This window comes from Hemibagrus wyckioides, linkage group LG14 (assembly GCF_019097595.1).
Source record: "Hemibagrus wyckioides isolate EC202008001 linkage group LG14, SWU_Hwy_1.0, whole genome shotgun sequence".
In the NCBI taxonomy this organism is placed as follows: Eukaryota; Metazoa; Chordata; class Actinopteri; order Siluriformes; family Bagridae; genus Hemibagrus; species Hemibagrus wyckioides.
This window is the reverse complement of record NC_080723.1, coordinates 3,085,552-3,106,177: the sequence shown is the minus strand read 5'-3', so window position 1 is coordinate 3,106,177 and position 20,626 is coordinate 3,085,552. Positions and strand designations below refer to the sequence as shown.

Sequence of the window (20,626 nt, the reverse complement as noted above, 5' to 3'; positions counted from 1 at the left end):
TAGATGCCAAACTCCTTTTGTTACACATACAGTAAATAATGACAAACACCACGTCTTTGGTTTTGTATAAATACTCCCTGTCTGTCTCAATAAACACTGCAGGACATTGCAACTCGAACCCTGGCTCTGTGTGGTTCCTTTGGCACTGCCTTTCCACCCGATACATCATTTGAATTAATGGATTTTGAGATACGTTTTGGATCATATCTGCTCCCAGAATGTGTTGGTGTTAACTAAAAAAATTATTCCTCTATCTACCTGGACAATGTTTCCTGTGCCTCTGGCAATCACACAACTGCCAAAGCATACAAGATCACACACACACACACACACAAACACACACTACTTAATATTTGGCAAGATACATTTTTCATAAAATGTTTTTTTCTTCCAGATTGGTAATTGTGGCCATCCATCACAGTTGTTTCCGAAATGCTTCTGATCTTGACATTGTTGTACAAACCTCTTACTGAGGACTCTTCCATGCAGAACATGGAACGGTGCACCACTTGGTCCTTGGTGTCATTTGTAGACTTTGTTTTGCCGTTTCTGCCCACAATACAGTCAGTAGCATCTGTAGTTTTCTTGGTCTTCCAGATCTTGCCTTGACTTGCCACAGTCCTAATGACATTTCGACCGCAGGAACTACAAGCTTTTTTATAACCTTCCCTTTCTTCGAGACTCAGACAGAAGCTTTGGGGATCCCATAGTCATTGTTGTGGTTTGAAAAGCCCTTACGACAATTCTTAATACTTAAAGAGCCCTAATGAGTGAATTAAAGCCGAACAAGTTAATTAAGTTCTGAGATTTACAAAGATTTAAAAATGCTAATAGAGTTTTCTGGAGCGATGGTGTTTACTTCTTTTCACTCCAAATGTGCTGATTGACCAGGGTCAAACGTTTCCATATAAATGTCAATGGCCATTTTAGCTCATTTGAACCAAACACTGTATTAAGAACACCTGTAAAGCTACTAACTCATGCGATTATCTAATCAGCAGACTGTTTGCCAGGGCTGCAAGGCATAAAATCATGCAGATACGGCCAGCAGCATCGGGTAAAGTTCACAAAATCCGTCAGAGTGAGAAAAAATGTGACCGTGGTGTCAGATGGGCTGGTTTGAGTATTTCTATAACTGCTGTTCCCCTGGGATTATCACATACAACAGGCTCTAGACTTTACTCAGAATGGTGCAATAAAGAAAAATATCCAGTGAGCTGCAGCTTCACAGATGAAAACGGCTTGTGGATGAGAGAGATCTTCAGAGAATGGCCAGACCAGTTTGAGCTGAACAATGAGGCTACAGTTACTCAGATAACCAGTCTGTAAGGTGAGCAGCAAAGCATTTCCGAATGAACGATAAAGCAAACCTCAGAGGAGGACGGGCTACAACAGCAGAAGGCCACGTCCGGTTGCACTTTTTGTCAGTCAAGAACAGAAAGCTGAGGCTGCAGTGGGCACAGACTGACCGAAACAGAACAGCTGAAGATTGGAAAAATGTAGCATGGTCTAATGAATCTCAATTTCTGATGAGGCACACAGAATCCATGAATCCATGGACCCAGCCTTCCTTGTGTGAACAGTCTTAACTAAACTTTCTTGGGCCCTTACCAGTCATCTGAATGGCACAGTCTTTTTGACTATGACTATGTGTATGTCTTCATGGCAGCAGATCTTGTAATGGCTACTTCCAGAATTATAATGCATCATGTCACAAAGCAAAAGACTTCTTAAAGTGGTTTCATAAACATGACAGTGGCCTTCTGAGTCAACAACTCGGAATACAATACACCCATCAGGCATAACATTATGACCACCTGCCTATTATTGTCGGTCCCCCTTTTGCTGTTAAAACAGCCCTGACCCGTCGAGGCACAGACTCCACTAGATCCCTGAAGCTGTGCTGTGGCACCAAGATGTTAGCAGCAGATCCTTTAAGGGCCCCACCTTGCAAATTACAGGACTTAAAGGATACTTCTGATAGACAGTGACCACTGCAGACCAGGAACACCCCACAAGAGCTGCAGTTTTGGAGATGCTCTGATCCAGTGGTCTAGCCATCACAATTTGGTCCTTCGTCAAACTCGCTCAAATCCTTACGCTTGTCCATTTTTCCTGCTTCTAACATCAACTTTGAGGACAAAATGTTCACTTGCTGCCTAATATATCCCACCCACTAACAGGTGCCATGATGAGGAGATCATCAGTCTTATTCACGTCACCGGTCTCTGGTCATAATGTTATGCCTGATTGGCATGGAACACATCTGAGGTGTGGTAGCAAGAGAGATTTACAGCATGAAGGTGAAGCTGAAAAATCTGCCATCATGCAGCAAAGTGAGTCAGTTATCAGTATTAATGTGTAGGTTAGTTATACATTAGGTACAACTAACGTTACATTTCACCTACCCATGTTGTCACACATTCCACCACCTAGTATTAGTAACGATAGCCCTTGCTTACTAGCAGTCCAACAAATGAACAATTAAAAAGCCAGACAGTGAAAAAACATCCAACACAAAATTGTCCGGAGGGAATACTGTTCTCCTGTCTGGCAAAATAAAGGCTCTCCAAGCTCTCCGTCATCTGGTAGGCTGTGCTCCTTTTTCACAAAGTACACAAAAACCTCCATGAAGACAGTACAGGCACGGGGTCTGGAGTGACCAATTGTTTAAAAACTCTTCAGTTTTTCCTGCAATGAACGTCTCAAACAGACTTAGACACCGTTACCCATAAGCCACGGCACAATGTCATGTCAGTGTTAATAGCTATCAAACGTTTGCCTAACCTGCATTCCACATATCTCTCTTGTTACTGTAACAACCAATGTGGATGTAAGCAAATAGAAGTAAAGTCTGAATACCTCAGGTTTTTTATCCATTTACAGGTTTACTTCCAAGGCATTCGGCAGACACTCTTAACCAGTGAGACTTACATTTATCTCATTTACACAGCTGAGCAGTTTGAGGTTTAAGGCCTTCACTCAAGGGCCCAGCAGTGGCAGTATGATGTCCTGGGATTTGAACTCAGAACCTAACAATCAGTAGTCCAATACCATACCACTTTCCTGTTTAGAGATGTTTAATATTGTAAAATGTCTAGGAACAAGTAAGCAGTTTTGGAGATGCTCTGATCCAGTGGTCTAGCCATCACAATTTCTCCTTTCGTCAAACTCGCTCAAATCCTTACCATTGTCCATTCTTCCTGCTTCTAACACATCAACTTTGAGGACAAAATGTTGGTGCCATGATGAGGAGATCATCAGTCTTATTCACTTCACCTCTCATCGGTCATAATGTTATGCCTGATCGGTGGAAGTTGAATGAATCAAATTAATGAAAATGAAGAGTTGAGTTGAAAAGAAACAATGTTTGATGATTATCCCATATAGACTTAAATGTAGGGCAGCACGGAGGCTTATCGGTCAGCACTGTTGCCTCACAGCAAGAAGGTTCTGGGTCCGAATCCCGGGTTCGAACAGGCAGGGGCCTTTCTGTGTGGAGTTTGCATGTTCTCCCCGTGCCTGCATGGGTTTACTCCGGGTACTCCGGTTTCCTCCCACAGTCCAAAAACATATACATTAGGTTGATTGGTAATTCTAAATCCTCCATAGGAGTGAGTGTGTGTGGTTCTCTGTCTATATGTCTGGACCTGTGATGGACTGGTGACCTGTCCAGGGTGTACCCCTGCCTTTCACCCAATGTGTGCTGGGATAGGCTCCAGCAGATCCCGGTGACCCTAATTAGGAATAAAGCGGGTATAGACAATGGATGGATGGATGAACTTAAATGTAAACTGCTACAAATAACACACAGAAACTATTTTTCATTGGCCATGGTTGCACTGAAGCATGTTCCCACATAAATATCAGCACAGAATAACAGAGCAGCAGTCTGCTGGTGTAAAAGACTAGAGTAAATCAAATACTGAAAAAGTAATGAGTGCATACAAAGGGGCTATAATAAATATCCGGGAAAAAAACAAGCAGAACCACAGCATAGAGAAGCCAACCCAGGTCATATAACACAGCATGTTAGTTTCACACTTCAAACTTTATTCAGGACCACTTAAAATATTAAATGCATTTCCAAATTTGGAAGCCAAGTGGCAAATGTACCCTGCAAAAATAAAGCTGGTTGCATGGGACTAATCTATTCAAGCCGTTCAAGTCCATATTTACCTGTATTCATTCTTGGTACATTCTTAATCATAAGAGCAGTATGACGGTGTAGTATGTAGTGTTGCCGCCTCACAGCTTCAGGGTCCATGGTTCGAAACTGAGCTTACGCTACTGTCCAGAGTTCTCCTTGGGTTTCAATTCAGTTCTCAGTAGGAGATGGATTGTCTACTCTAAACTACCCCTAGCTGTAAATGTGTGTGTGTGTGTAAACGGTGCTCTAAAATGGACTGGCATCCAACCCTGGGAATATTCCCACTTCTTGCCCAATCCACAACAACCCTGACCAGTTCCTGAAAATATTTTAAGGAGTTCTCTCAAATGGGGCAGTGGTGGTTCAAGCAGTTAAGGCTCTGGATTGTTGATCGGAGGATCGGGGTACAAGTGCCACTGTTGGGCAACTGATCAAGACCCTTAGCCCTCTCTGCTCCAGGGGTGCTGTATCATAGCTGACCCTGTGCTCTGTCCCCAACTTCCTCAGTTCAAATTGGTCAATCTAAACCTGTGTGTGAAAGATTTCTGTAAGAACGTCACATAAATATTTAATTCAATACGTTTTCTTATATAATAGCTTTACACATAACAAAGGAGTAACACGGTTTTCATCCCGAAGTGCATGCTTCCTGTGGATAGAACTGAAACTGCTGTATATCTGTAACATCAAAATGAATATTTTATTTTCTCTGAAAGGTCAAATCCGTATACAGTCGTTCTGCGAGGCCAGCATGTGCACGCGATTAGACCCTTTTTAAATCGATATCGGTTTTAAAACGGCGCACTCATGAAGCTGGAATTGTTCTTCACTACCCTTTAATTGCATTGTTCTATTATTATTCGCAGTATGTTAATGAGACGGTGCCACTGAGCAATTTAAGTGTGGAGCAAATAAAATACTAACGGTGCAAATTTTTGCAGCCTGAATTTGACCAGAGATGAAAACATGATTCTTAAAAGCTGCTGGAGAATATAGGCAGAGACTGTAAAGTTATGGATTCCAATTTGATTTGTATAGAGCTTTTAACCATGGCTGTCATCACAAAGCAGCTTTAGAGGAATATATATATATATAAAGGGAAAAAAAACTCCTGGACATGAAATGGGCAAGAAACCTTGAGAGGAACCCGAATCGAAAGGAAATCCATCTTTATCTGGGTGACACTGTGATTATTAAACAATTTTCCTAACTACAAAATGGTCAAAAAAATTGCAATTCGTTCCAGTTTGAACATGAAATGTATTTTGTTGATGAAGACAAAACTCTATCATAACAATCACAGTCCTAACGCCAGCTGAGCTTCAAACATAAAGTTCTACATCACCTTTCTCCTTTACTTCACACTCAAACCTGGTTGCCTTCAGCTTTTTACACCTTCGGTGTCATTTTTAAAAGCTTTATTGAAATTCATATTTGACTCTGCACGTGCACAGTACGTGTAGAGGAATGCTTTAAGGCTGTGTGATCTCTCAGAGGTCTTTAGAAGGAAATGTATGGGTTAGTGTCGTGGTTTTGTTTAATGCACATAATGTAAAAAAGCAGTGTTCACTTGGCCCTGGGTGTAGAGATGCATCCCTCTGCAGATGTTGTGTTACTGTTTTGAGTTGCAGAGGCAGAGGCAGCGGCAGTGTGAGAAAATGCGCGTGAGTGTAACAGGTGTTTATTCTCACTTGCTGTGAACGGACACTCACCTTCTGCTGTCTCCGTGCCATGTCCGTCGGTTGTTTGGCATTGAACGGATACGCTATGCATCTTAGAACAAACACATAAATCTGCAGTTTGGTTTTCCTCTCCGCTTCTTCTCTCTGAAGTCTTTCCTGCTCGCTTTTCTTCTCGTCCTCTGGAGAAGGAGGAACCGCTTTCTTGGTCTGCTGCGCCCTCACACCTCCCGAGCTCTTCTCGTTCTTTTCCGACTTGGGGATTTTTTCCGGGAGTTTTTTTTCACCCAGAGTTTTGACCGCCGCTTCGTCCTCTGGTGGAAGTTCGGCCTCGGATTCTTCACTGGAGGACGGGTCCAGCATGATCGACACCCAGGCTTTTTTTTTTTTTTTTTTTTTTTTTGGAGAAGTCACGGAGAAGCTGCGCGAGCGTCTTCTGCCGTTCTCTCGCGCGCGAGTCTATTTGATGATAAGCACTGTGTGGGAAAAAACGTGTGAGCTCGGCTCCGGCGGGGGGGCGGGGCTTACACCGCGAGCCATTCAGCGCTACTCGCGTTTTCCGCGCGTCTCCCCGGAGCGCCGAGCGCGAGCCCGTGCGGTGCGCGAGCACGCTCCTGTTTACGCAGGAGACAGGTAGCAAACCTGTGGCGCTCTTAAAGGAGCAGGACCCTAAAACACACTACCTGTTCCTCCAAAACTGTCTGTTTAATGCAACATGAAGCAATTTACAAACATATGGCACGCCCTGAGTACCAAAAAAAAACAAACAAACAACGACAGACGCTCGAGACTGTCACACTAGCCAATAAATTTGGGATCATATACACCGATTAGGCACAACATTATGACCACCTGCGTGTCTAAATATGTACGTCTGCCTTTACATGTACATGAATGTAATATTGAGTTGTCCCGCCCTTTGCAGCTATAACAGCTTCAACTCTTCTGGGAAGGCTTTCCACAAGGTTTAGGAGTGTGTTTATGGGAATTTCTGACCATTCCACTAGCAGCTCATCTGTGAGGTCAGGCGCTGATGTTGGACGAGAAGGCCTGGCTCACAGTCTCCTCTCTAATTCATCCCAAAGGTGTTCTGTGGGGTTGAGGTCAGGGCTCTGTGCAGGCCAGTCAAGTTCCTCCACCACAAACTCACTCACCCATGTCTTTATGGACCTTGCTTTGGTCACTGGTGTGCAGTCATGTTGGAACAGGAAGGGGTCATCCCCAAACTGTTCCCACAAAGTTAGGAGCATGAAATTGTCTAAAATGTCTTGGTATGAAGCTGAAGCATTAAGAGTTCCTTTCACTGGAACTAAGGGGCCGAGCACAACCCCTGTATTCAATGATTTGGAGGGGTGTCCCAAAACTTTTGGCAATATAGTGTAGCATAACATTTCAAGTTGTACTTAAATTTAGCATTTGTATTCAAGCTTTTTCCTAATTAATGGTGTACAAATGCGTATATTGATGAATGTCAATGCTCATTTGCATTTTGTGACGCCCACAAAACTCCATGAAAGGCAAAGCTTATAGAGATGGCACAAATTTCAAAAAAGCAGAAATGAAAATTATTTTAACTCATTATTTTATCTACACCAGTAAAAACATTATTTACCAGTTTACCAGCACCCAAAGAAGGCTAAAATCTGGAGAAAGTACAGAAAAGTAAATTAGGTATAAATTTCATGAGGTGAAAAAAAAATGGTTTGACATGAAAACAGAAAAAAAAAGGTCTGTACACTGAGCCTAGATGATCATGGATGCCAAGCACATTGCACAGGAAAATGCTGTTTATTTAAGAGTCTCAGGGACTGTTGGCCAGAAGTCTCTTTTGCTGATGCGCTCTTTAGCCTCCCACACAGTTCAGTCTCTCACAATGCACCCTCTCTAATGCCATGTTGAAAAAGCAAGAGGGCATGTGTCATAAAAAGCCTGATTTAAGTAGCCAATTTAAGATGCCCACTTCCTTTCTTTAACTTTTCCTATTATTTAATATTTCTTCAATTCATTCCATTAATTTGAAGCAACTTGATTTCTCAACATTTTCTTTCTTGCAATTTCTTACAAAACATGTACCCTTACACCGATCAGGCATAACATTATGACCACCTGCCTTAATATTGTGATGGTCCCCCTTTTGCTGCCAAAACAGCCCTGACCCGTCCTGCACTGTGTATTCTGACCCCTTTCTATCAGAACCAGCATTAACGTCTTCAGCAATTTGAGCAACAGTAGCTCGTTTGTTGGATCGGATCACACAGGCCAGCCTTCACTCCCCACGTGCATCAGTGAGCCTTGGCCGTCCATGACCCTGTCGCCGGTTCACCACTGTTCCTTCCTTGGACCACGTTTGATAGATACTGACCACTGCAGACCGGGAACACCTCACAAGAGCTGCAGTTTTGGAGATGCTCTGATCCAGTGGTCTAGCCATCACAATTTGGCCCTTTGTCAAACTCGCTCAAATCCTTACGCTTGTCCATTTTTCCTGCTTCAAACACATCAACTTTGAGGACAAAATGTTGACTTGCTGCCTAATATATCCCACCCACTAACAGGGGCCATGATGAGGAGATCATCAGTCTTATTCACTTCACCTCAGTGGTCATAATGTTATGCCTGATTGGTGTATACTGAAATATCCAAATGTCTGAATATGAAATTTTATTTGCAGTAAAAGAGGCACCACAAATACGTAGCCACATAACACACTGAAATACCTATTGTTTTCAGAGAGCCCTGTGGCCTTTTGAACAAAACCAATTCTAAAGCCCAATAAAATCCCTAAAATGAAATACAAAGACAGGTCTTTGAACTTTATAGCTCTTAGAAGGTATGTTTGCAGCAATGTCCTTGAAAGGTCCGCCTCATTGTAATCCAGCCTCTGAGGTTTTTTTGTTCCTTTTTTGTGCTCCACTATCACATTTTTTTTTTTGACCTGACACATCCTCATGCTAGTATCAAAAGACAATGCAGAGTTTTGATATATGTCTTCAGATGGGTGTCGATTGTTGCAGCTACAGAAAGCGAGGATGGAATGCATCAGTGGGGTGACGTGGAAGATAATGCCCATGAAGCTCCATTACGGGTCAGTCGCATTGTTCTGATGGCATACAGGTAAAGATCTGAAGTCCAGTAGTCAAATGATAAAGAACTGAACAAGCACCCGAGTGGCCTCCGGAGAAAGATTGATGTATCGGAGACACGTATATGACCACATCAAGAAAAAAAAAGATGTCCAGAAATACAACAAAGCTGTGTGTCAGGTGATGTGAGTTCTCCAGAGAGATGACAAGATCTTGACATCTGGATGCATCTCCAGGGATGTTTCTCAGCTCACTCTTACTGGGATTTAGTTTCTGGTGATGAGCTGCCATCCGTGACAAAATATCCACGGGAAATTTGAGCAGAAACATGAGTGTTTGAGAGCAGATAAGGCTACACTAAGCCATTAAACTTATATCAGTTCATTTGCATTTCTAAATGTGTTAAAAATGTTCTCCTATATTTTGTACGCCCTTAACATCTTTACCTCTCCCGTAAACCCTCCCCCCAGAATACTATTACACTATAATACTATTCATTTTTTAAATGCTCATATTTCCAAAATGTAAACAAAAATATAGTAAAATAAATAAATAAACAACCTAAATAAATAAACCTGTTATTTTTACTGGACCAGTTTGTAAAATTAAACCAGAACCAGTTTTCTTTTATAAAATATTGTCTACCTTTCAAAAGTAAGGGTTATCATGCGATAAACTAATTTTTACATTAAAATCAGTGGACTTTTTTATGAATAAATACAATAAAAACAATAATAAAAAAAAGTATTTTATTTCATAAAGCAGGCTAATTTCATTATTTGATTCTTTTTAAAATGGTGTGTGTGTGTGTGTGTCTGTGTACACTATGTGTGGATTTCATTCCAATCAATCAGGAGCCGGGCAGCACGGTGGCTTAGTGGTTCACAGCAAGAAGGTCCTGGGTTCAAATCCCAGGTTCAAACAGGCAGGGACCTTTCTGTGTGGAGTTTGCATGTTCTCCCCGTGCCTGTGTGGGTTTACTCCGGGTACTCCGGTTTCCTCCCACAGTCCAAAAACATGTACATTAGGTTGATTGGTAATTCTAAATTGCCCACAGGAGTGAATGTGAGTGTGTGTTGTCTGTCTATATCTGTGGCCCTGTGATGGACTGGTGACCTGTCCAGGGTGTACCCCTGCCTTTCACCCAATGTGTGCTGGGATAGGCTCCAGCAGATCCCTGTGACCCTATTTAGGAATAAAGCGGGTATAGAAAATGGGTGGATGGTACACCTGACTCCACCTGCTTAATGAGCCGATCTTAGGTTTCAAAAGGAATCTGACATGTGATTCCTACAGGCCTTGATTATTATTTTATTAAAGTTTTCACATAAACCCACAGATCACACACATACTGATTGAGGATAATAAAAAGCTGGAAATCTGATCTATGGTTCATCTTTTGATATCAAACCAAAACCTGTGCAAAATATATAGCAAAAAAAAACAAACAAAAGAATTGACCTGAAATCCAATATTAAATTCAGTAGGGTTTTTTTTATTGTGCATGACCTGTGCATGAAAACCATACATGAAAACAAACATTTACATCAGAACAAATTGGGTGGTGTCGAGAACATCAGGACAATGTGGTCAGTTGAATCCGGTCTAAATTCTTTCTGGTAGCACTCACAACAGGCTGACAATGTCAGTATATATATATATATATATATATATATAAAGTACAATAACGCACAAGGAAGTAAGATCCAGCTAATCATTAGTGATCTTTCCACCAGATCTTTCCCCAGAGATAAGATTAGAAATAATCCTACAGTACATTTGTATGCAAATGTTCAAGTAAACTATAACATATTGTCAGTTTGAAGTCCAATAAACTGGAACGATCTTTCCGTAAAAAGCCATCGGTCATCAAGTTAGCTAAAGTACGACGCTCACGATAAATGTTTCTAAATCGCCTATAGCTAACTGATCAAATCCTTACACAATAAATTCGACTACAAATCTGTAATAACTCACATTTTTTAATACAGATAAATAAAAACAATACGGATGCTTTATAGTATAATTTCAGTTGATGTTCGTTTGGACTGAAAATCCAAATCTGCAGTAATAGAAGTGATAATACAGACTGATGTATGTATGATGGTAACACAGTCAAATCCACAGGGTGAAATGGGTTAAAACAGCTCCACAGTGTTCACCTATAAGGCCAGCTGGACACAAATAAATACTATAGTCTTGTTTTTTAAAAACAATATAAGCCGCCTAGAGGATATTACCATAAATGATGTACAGTTCTCGGGTGGTGTTTCCTCAAATATTCGGAAATCCAAGCGAGCCTTATCTTGTCTAGACTTTCTAGTGAACCTTAAATTTCTTGCCCTTACTCTAAAATGTGTTCCTTTGTTATTTATTTGGTTTAATTCTATGGCTTTAAATGAATATGTATATATTTATATATGTATATATTTTGAAGATACATTTATAAAAGGTGCTTATAAAAATAAAGTTAGTATTTTTTGTTTTTAGAAGTTATTAAAGTATCTCCAATAAAAAATAGCTATACAACACCCATTCACCTCATTTACAGCGTTACAAAACGTTCACCGGTGAATTAAAGTTATATACATAGTCCTTATTTACATCAGACACTGCAGTAAACTGTGAGCAGTTTACAACCCAGTTGTGTTTGTCATGCCGTATATAGGAGCCCAGTCAGGATAAGTGTCCAGAGCGAAGATCGGTCTTCCCCATGTACTGATAGCCAATAGCACTGAAAGAACACCGATGACATTCAAGCCCAATCCTGCCTTGACCTGGACAGATTAAGCAACCACGAACAAAATATTACCACATCTGAGATTGCGCATTGATTAAGACTCCATTAAGTTGAATGTTTAACTTGAAGATCGATAAGGACTCACCATATCCATGATTTGTACATGGCCATATGCAAAGACAATGGCATTTGGAGGATTGGAAACAGGAAGCAAGAAGGAGAATGAGACACTAAGAGTTGCTGGTATCAGCATGTAGAGGGGGTTGATGCTGATGGCTTCAGCCTGATAATGACATACACATCATACTCAGTGTTATTAATATGAACACGCTGATTTCCATTTAAAAAGCACTTTGCTCTTTGCTTACATACCAGAGGAGCGAGTATGGGCAGGAAGATGGTGATGGTGGCTGGATTGCTAGCCACTTCTGTAATGGATGTGACAATCAGACAGGCAATAGTGACAATAGCCAGTACAGGCAGATTCCCCAATGGACTCATCAGTTCCGCAACCCAGTTGGATAAACCAGATACCTGTGGGTTGATTAACAGAATGGGTTAAAAAGTGTACACAGGGCAGGTATAACATTGTGAGCATTTAGAAGTGAAGTAAATAACATGATCTCTTCATCATGGCACCTGTTAGTGGGTGGGATATATTAGGCAGCAAGTGAACATGTTGATATGTTAGAAGCAGGAAAAATGGGCGATTTGAGTGAGTTTGACGAAGGGCCAAATTACGATGGTTAGACCACTGGATCAGAGCATCTCCAAAACTGCAGCTCTTGTGGGCTGTTCCCGGTCTGCAGTGGTCAGTATCTATCAAAAGTATCCTTTGAGTCCTGTAACTCGCAACTTAAGGATCTGATGGTAATAAATTGGTGCCAGATACCACAGCAATACCTTCAGGGATCTAGTGGAGTCCATACCTCAATGGGTCAGGGCTGTTTTGGCAGCAAAAAGAGGGGGAGTGACACAATATTAGGCATAATGTTATGCCTGATCGGTGTATGCGTCAATAAAGACATGGAACCAAGCAAAGAACAATTGCTTAGACCTTGGAGATCGCAAATGGTTGGCACCAGGGGCCTTTAAATTATAAAATATAAAAATGCAGACATCCCCTCGGTACAGTCAAACTCTGCAAATATTATACTCATTATATAAAGATGGTATGCTATTTTCAAACCCTGTAGGAAATGTTTTTATTATAAAAATTGTCATTTAGATTCAAGTCGATGTTTGGAATAGAACTACCGTTTTTGAGAAAATTGAAGTTCGAATTAAACCCATTTAATTTTATAGACCAGTGAACAATGCAAATAATTGCAAGAACTTAAAAATGAATCTAATAACTTTCCCCACTGAAACAAATTCATGCTTTATCTTCCACTTCGGTTCCAGACTTTTTACTGAGAACCTTGGGTTTAGATTAGAGATGTTATCTAGGGACATTGCAGATAAGATAAGACACCACTGGCCTGAACCAAACGCTTCAGTGCTTTGAGTAACCACATTTCCAAACAATTAATTGTCTTTAATACAATAAGGTTCTATATTTCATTGATTCTTTCATGTCAAGAACCTTAGCACATGGTGTGTGAGAGAAATTCATGTGCAGAGAGTCCAGGATGGCTGTCAACTATATCCCTTTGAGGATGTTCACTGCTAAACTTGCCATGACATTTGGATTGCTGGATCAAAAGCATATAGTGCTTAGTCCCCTCTCGGTCCCCCCGTTTTTCCTACACACAAAGAATAATAAGAGGCAAAGGCATTCATTTTTCAGCCTCTCATGCTGACAGAATGCAAACAGAAAGAGTCGTGTACTGCTCTGATGGAGGAAAAGTGGATGCTTCATAGCACTTACAACTGTGTCCTTCTAATAATGCAACATTTACACAAAGAGCAAAAAGATGGATTTGTGGGCACCAGACTGACGGAATATTTCTGTGAGAAACGTTTCCTGCTGCATGCTTGCACATGCTGAAAATACCCTCACCGTCCACTTTAATAGGAATACCTGTACAGACACCCGTATCCAGAGTGACTTATATTTTTATCTCAATTTATAAAACAGAGCAATTGAGGGGCTCAAAGACACAGCGGTGGCAGCTTGGAGGACTGTTAATTCAGACTCACAACCTTCTGGTCATTAGTCCAACACCTTGACCACTAAGCTACCACATGATCAGCCAGCAGAGCAATGCAAAACATCATTCAGATACAGGTCAAGAACTTCAGTTAACATTCACGTCAAACACCAGAATGGGGAAACGTGTCATATTAGTGACTTTAACTGTGATATGGTTGTTAGTGCCATATGAGCTGCTTTGAGTACTTCAGAGCCGGCGGATCCCCTGGGAATCGGCTAATAAACCAAAAACATTTTGTGTGCAGAGGGTCTGCAGGTTAAAACACATTTTTGATGAGAGAGCTCAGAGGACCAAACTGGTCTAAGCTGGAAGGCAGGAAGTCTCGAGGAAGTCAAATAAACACTATTTACAGCTGTATCTCAGAATACACAAATCTTGAGACAGATGAGCTTCAACAGCAGAAGACCACATCAGGTTCCACTCCTGCCAGCCACAAACATAATATGGAAGTATGATGGGCACAGACTGACCCGAACGAGTCAAGTCTGGATGAGTCTGCAAGATTTTTTGCTTCGCTGTACTGCCATAAATTTAGATAACTGATTGGATAACTGCATGAATGTGCAGGTCTTTATGTGATTCTAAATAAGGTGGATAGTATACTTGTGTGTGTGTGTGTTTACCTTAGTGCCCTCTGCTAAGGCAAAACCCCCTCCCACAAGCAGACAGATCTCCCACGGCATACAGGCCTGGAATTCCTTCCATGATATCAAAGAATCTAGGGGGGAAAATTGTGGGAAACTTGTGAGCGGGAATTCTGTTGGCTGAAGATACATCAAACAATCTCACAAAAACTTCAGGATGATGAGGATGGTTAAGGATGTACCATAGCTATCTGCAGTGGGCCACTTAGCAGGAATGATGAAGAACAACATGCCCAGAAGGAGAGCCACAGTGGCATCAGTTGCATATCCTGGATAACTACAGAGAGAGACGAGAGAGAGAGAGAGAGAGAGAGAGAGAGAGAGACAAGACAAGATTAAGACAAGAATTTTATAACTATTACTTTGGAGTCTTGCAATTACGTTTAATATTTGGAATGAATGGTAATTGTTTTATTAAACACTACTTAACCCTAATCTCTCAATGCATGGAAATGATGAATTGGATCATATTAAACACCTTGTGTTTTCCTTTTGTTTTGCTAGAGTGTCGATGTTAAGGTTAATAGTTGAAGCACAGTGAGTTAGTGTGATCTCAGTGCTCACTCACTCAGGAAACAGAGATGCCCAACCTGGCATGAAGCCCGGCTCTCTCACAAACCACAGCACCGCCATCAGCAGGAAAATAGCAAGAGTGATCATCTCCTGTCGGCTAAAGGGGAAAAAAACAAATCATAAATATAACAAAGAATGTTAAAAAATTCAGTTTCATATACACAAGCACACAAATTCCCAACTCATTATGGATATATAATATCGCTGTTTAATTTGCAAAACACTTAACACTTATTAAGATGCACGGCTCTTTGCAGTGCCTGACCTCATGCTTCCCAGTGCATTGTATTGATCCTTGATGTGCTTGGATGCTGCGATCTCTCTCTCAGAACGACCCCTTCTGGAGGATATTCCCGAGCAGAAACTGAGGAGCAAGAAGAAGACAGAGTTCATATGTACCTTGATAAGGAGGTAAGAACAGGTAATGAGGAGGAAAGGAAATCTGGATGGTCAGTTGTTTTTATATTCCCTAATTCCACTGAGAGATTTTTCGAGAGTTTGAGGGATGTGGTAGCTTAGTGGTTAAGGTTTTGGACTAGTGATCAGAAGGTTGTGAGTTTGAATCCAAGCTGCCACCGCTGGGCCCCTGAGCAAGGCCCTTAACCCTTAATTGGTCAGTTGGATGAAAAAAAAAAGAGGTAAATTGTGTGTTGCTCTGGATGAGAGTGTATGCCAAATGCCAGAAATGTAAGTGTGTGTAATATATGTGATGTAAGACATAATTAACACTCACTTAGAGCCCAGAAACAGCCAGTGTATCCATATCCAAGCCAAGAGCAGGACAAGAACGCAGACAGGCAGACAGAAAACGAACCAGTTTCCAAAATTGATGGACTTGCATTCTGGGTAAAATCTGAAAATGTAACCATTAATACTTAAAATCATACCATTTCAATATTTCCATCTGATGAATACTGCAGATTCAACCGAATACAAAACCACGCAGAGGTCTGAGGAGCAGGTCTGAAAACGTACTGATGCATATATTCAGCAAAGATCAGATTTGAAGATGTTCCTGGCAGTGTCGTCAGCCCGCCGATGTTTGCAGAGTAGGCAATAGCCAGAGACAAACTTTTACACATCATTTCGTCTTGACGTGTTCGGTATTTCGAGTGTAGTGGAGAACTTGGCCAAGCCTGAGGGATGGAAAAAGAAAAAATATAGTTATTCAATATATTTAATATACACTGGAATTGGTGAGACCTGTTTTGGCTGGTGAGTCAAATAAAGTCTACATAATTATGCTTATAAAAAGTTTTCTTTTGTTTTCATAGACAGTATAGTGTGTGTGTGTGTGTGTGTGTGTGTGTGTTATTTACTTCTGTAGAATGATCCTCCTCTGGGACAGTAACAATAACAACTTCCTTAACCACTTCCTCGTTGCTGTATGGAGGAAAAAAAGAGCTTTAGGACAGCAGAAAATACAAGTGACTTAGAATAAAGAGAATAAAAGTTCATCATGGTCACCTGTTCTCATCTTTGGATATTTCACACTGTTTCTCAGCATCTATGAAATCAAACAATGTAAGATATTAAAAAAAAGAAAAGAAAGAAAGAAATATTTAGAGGTGAATGTTTTAAATAACTGACCTCCGTCCAGCTGGAGTGCAGGATTGCAGATGCCTTTCAGTGCCTTATCCTGCTGGCTGCTGACCTGACCCTCTGCGCTCATGACCTGCTGCATGACGGCTTCTGCTATCGGCATCACCATGGCCACTGTGGAGGTGTTACTCAGCCACATGGAGAGGAAAGCACAGCCTGCCATGAAGCCCAGCATCAACCTGAGAACATTAGATACGTCCTGCTGTCAGTCAACATGCATCGAAATATTTGAATCAGTCTCTGAATATCAAAGGCAGATGTATAGCATTAATAAACACCAAGCGTCAAAATGCATCCAATGTCTGAAGAAAAACAGAGCACGATAAATCAGACTCACATGCCAGGGTTTACTCCAACCAGAGTGACCAGTCTGAGAGCAATTCGACGGTGCAGACCCCACTTCTCAATCGAGGTTGCGAGACAGATGACCCCAAGCAGAAGTAAATGGAAATCTTTAAAGTACATGGTTGCAACCTGTGTATGAAGAGAAGCTAAGTTAGACAGTGCACTCAGCAGAGTAATGACATCTAGTAACGCTGCAAGCATTTTTGTCTTGAATTTTTAATTGAAGCTTACCACTGAGGACTTCATAATGCCAAAGAGAGGAAAGAGAAGTGCCGGAAGAAGGGCGGTCACAGACAGGGGCATTGCTTCGGTCATCCAGAACACCGCCATCAGCACCAGCGTAAATGCACATTGAGCCACCTGAAGGATGTTACACAAATATTTACACTGAAATGATTCTACTTAACCATTATCTCAAGTGAGGGTACAAGTGATTTGTATTTTATGGAGCCAAAGCAATCATGTTGTTGTTGTTGTTCTTTCAGCTTCTCCCCGCCTAGGGGTCTCGTCTGGTCCGCATATTTAATGATGGGATGGCCTTCCTGGGACGTGCCGAAGCAATAGTATTGCAGTAAAAATGCAAAGACAGTACTGCTTTTTAACTGTGGCCTAACATCCTACCCTTAACTGCTCTTGTGTTGTGTTTCTTCTTAAATGTTGTGAATTCGTTGGATTGGATAGCATCTTTATTTGTCACATATACATTAGTGCACAGTGAAATTCTTCCTTCGCATATACCCATCCTTGGGGGTTGCGGTCAGAGCACAGGGTCAGCCATGATGCAGCACCCTGGAAGCAGGATGTGTTGTGGGCCTTGCTCAAGGACCCAGCAATGGCTGCTTGGCAGCAAACCCCGAGCTTCCGGTCAATGAACCAGTTGAGCTACCACTGTCCCACTTTCATGATTGCATTCCACCACTGTCCAATCACAGCCTGAATCCACACCCAGGGTTGTTTTTACAGAGAAAGGGAGAAAGCTTTATGTCACAAATGTGTCTGTGTATTGCATTTCATCTATATCTCCTAGAGTTTTTGCTTTTCTTTCTGGCACAGAACCATTACCATTATTTAATATTCAAGTGAAAAAAAATTATTTATCTGTAATATGAAGTGCTAACTAGCAACCATCTGGCAAGCTTCAGTAATTTGTTATATATAGGTTTTTAAGTTTAACACGTGGTTGGACATTTACAGATGATTAACGAAATGCCGCGCTTTACTCCCATAAACCCATAAAAATACAATAAAAGTCAAAGGTTAAGGACACACACTATATCTTCAGAAGTATGCGGACACCGCACAATCGCGAACAATCACACCGTCATCATATCATTGGTGAATATCCAGACTCCAGATTTCACCATGTCACTCTACAGCTTTCCACTAGATTTTGGAGTGGTGTTGCATGGAGCATGAGTGAAACCGGGCGCTGATGACCGACTGAGGAGGTCTGTCATCTTTCCAAGTCATCCCAAAGGTGTTCAGTGATCCGGGCTGAAATCCTGGCTCTGTGCTCTGCTCCAGTTATGATCTTTATGGACCCTACTTTGTGTACAGGGGCACTGTCATGGTAGAGCAGGATTTGGGCTTCACTACTTACTTACTTACTTACTTACAGTAAAGAGAAATCTTAAAGCTAAAGGATACAAAAACATTCTAGACATTTGTGCATTTCCAACAGTCTGGAGGAAGGCCCACATATAGATTTAATAGTCAGGTGTCGGAATACTTTTTGGTCAGGCATTGATTTAGGCACGTTTTTTTGCATTCTATTATGTTCATAACGCTCCATTACTTAAAGATAGCACATGTTTTGTGTCTCTACACATCTATAAAGTCTCTGTTTCAGATCTATTAAACATAAAACATTATTTGTTTAAAACATTTAAAGTGACGTTTCTCAGAGTAAGTATAACTGAGATTACATTTCTTACTTTTTATGTGTTTATATTGATCAAATAAAACAAATTTGATATCATATGAGTTATTTTTAAATCAACCCTCTTGATGCTTCTTTCAATTTTGTCATTTTCTATTCCACCAGAACATTACAAATATTTCGTCTTTTTAGACGACTGTTGTGTGCATACGCTCACCTTTGTGTTGATGACCAGGGGAAGCGGCAGCATTAACAGCGGCGTGAGAATGATGATGAACAGACTGCGAAAGCTCCATGCTCCTCCAATAAATGCCCTCATCATTGAGCTGGATGGTGTAAACTCAGTGACTCTGCCGCATGCATCAAGCGACTTAAATAGGCTGCCAGTGACTGATCTTTGCCCGTGTACCACCTTTGACCTATATTCAGGCGGTTACTCGTTGTGAGTTACCTGAAGAGGATGAATCCCACCACAGGAATGATTCAATAGATTAAGCTTTAACATTCGTGGAATCCCGCGGAGGTGGGATGACCTCGATGACACTCGTTGCAAGTGAAAATGATCCGGAAAGCATGATCTGAGTTCTTAGAAGACTTATAAAGCAAAAACAAGTACCTGTCAGTGGGTGGGTATTAAATTTTAAACCTCTTAGCCGGCATAAAAAGATATAAATGATTACCAGTGACAAATGATGTCAATGAGCAGGCATTTCAGAGCAACAGATTCTAATGCATACTTTTGCAAAGAAAATATTATTGTTCTGAACACCTTAGCAGCAATAATAATCAGCTGAAACTTCATTCTGGATCCAAACTAGAACTGGCTTGTTTCCATGTGCATGAAGAAGCACTAAATTGCTTAGTATGCTCTCTTCTGAGAAACAACTGTCTTCTTAGAGCAGATGACCCAGAATTTAAAACTTGGAAATGGCACGCTTTTCCTCTAAAGCAAAGATCACGATGCTCCGGAGGCACTGTTAAAGAATAACAATATCACCAAGAAACACAAACCCATTACTGAGATAAAACAGTACATGATGCATGCTGGGCTCAGAAGGCCAGGATAGTCATCTCGAATGGAGAGAATTCCAGGTAATTCTCAAATGATGAATAACTATAAAACTGTTTCCAGTTTATTAAGGTGTATTGCTGTAATGCAGTCGTTACATTTATCTTAGTATATCCCTGAAATGAATAAATCAGTTTTTTTTATTGACTTTGATGGGTTTCTCATCTCCTTGCCAAAAAAGAAAAGGACACCTAACTTTATGGCAGCGTAAGTCTTGATACGGAAAAAGGATTATCAAAAAGACTTATCAAGTGCTATCAAGTGCTATCAAGATCAAGTAATCTATAATAATGATAACAATCTGTTAAGTGCAAAGTCTACACTAGAAAGGCATCCATCTTTGTCTTTACATTAAATGTAAATACACACAGATCAGGCATAACATTACGACAGGTGAAGAAGTGAATCAGACTGATGGTCTCCTCATCATGGCACCTGTTAGTGGGTGGGATATATTAGGCAGCAAGTCAACATTTTGTCCTCAAAGTTGATGTGTTAGAAGCAGGAAAAATGGACAAGCGTAAGGATTTGAGCGAGTTTGACGAAGGGCCAAATTGTGATGGCTAGACCACTGGATCAGAGCATCTCCAAAACTACAGCTTTTGTGGGGTGTTCCTGGTCTGCAGTGGTCAGTATCTATCAAAAGTGTTTTTTAAGTCCTGTAAGAATCCTTTAAAAGGATCTGCTGCTAACATCTTGGTGCCAG

The 20,626-nt window shown here is 41.0% G+C and overlaps 2 protein-coding genes across 5 annotated transcripts in view; both read right to left on the bottom strand.

Annotated features, from left to right (window-relative positions):
- The window catches only part of cadps2 (Ca++-dependent secretion activator 2), a 132,011-nt gene extending 125,720 nt beyond the window's left edge, over window positions 1–6,291 (bottom strand). For 3 of the 4 annotated variants that reach the window (XM_058408476.1, XM_058408479.1, XM_058408477.1), the window contains exon 1: window positions 5,863–6,291. In XM_058408476.1, coding sequence (XP_058264459.1) covers window positions 5,863–6,192 — 330 coding nt within the window. In that variant the 5' untranslated portion in view covers window positions 6,193–6,291. The remainder of the gene's footprint in view (window positions 1–5,862) is intronic. The other variant, XM_058408478.1, reaches the window with a different exon arrangement.
- A 4,095-nt stretch (window positions 6,292–10,386) lies between these two features.
- Window positions 10,387–19,225, bottom strand: slc13a1 (solute carrier family 13 member 1). The gene is made up of 15 exons (XM_058407469.1): window positions 19,069–19,225; window positions 17,204–17,332; window positions 16,965–17,101; window positions 16,616–16,806; window positions 16,493–16,532; window positions 16,345–16,408; window positions 16,001–16,161; window positions 15,759–15,878; window positions 15,291–15,389; window positions 15,021–15,122; window positions 14,635–14,729; window positions 14,432–14,526; window positions 12,025–12,186; window positions 11,798–11,935; window positions 10,387–11,689 (listed from the first exon to the last, which is right to left on the bottom strand). Exons 1-15 carry the CDS (start codon window positions 19,171–19,173, stop codon window positions 11,546–11,548), a joined length of 1,782 nt encoding a protein of 593 aa, XP_058263452.1. The 5' UTR covers window positions 19,174–19,225; the 3' UTR covers window positions 10,387–11,545.
- Between the last annotated feature and the right edge of the window lie 1,401 nt (window positions 19,226–20,626).

Bases quoted from the DNA above. Each gene is read 5' to 3' on its own strand.
- slc13a1 (XM_058407469.1), bottom strand. From the start codon at position 19,173: ATGATGAGGGCATTTATTGGAGGAGCATGGAGCTTTCGCAGTCTGTTC. The intron at 16,162-16,344 runs GTAAATAACACA...TCCATCCCTCAG, and splicing joins AGGAGGATCATTCTACAGAA to GCTTGGCCAAGTTCTCCACT. The intron at 14,527-14,634 runs GTACATCCTTAA...TTTCCCCCCTAG, and splicing joins GCCCACTGCAGATAGCTATG to ATTCTTTGATATCATGGAAG.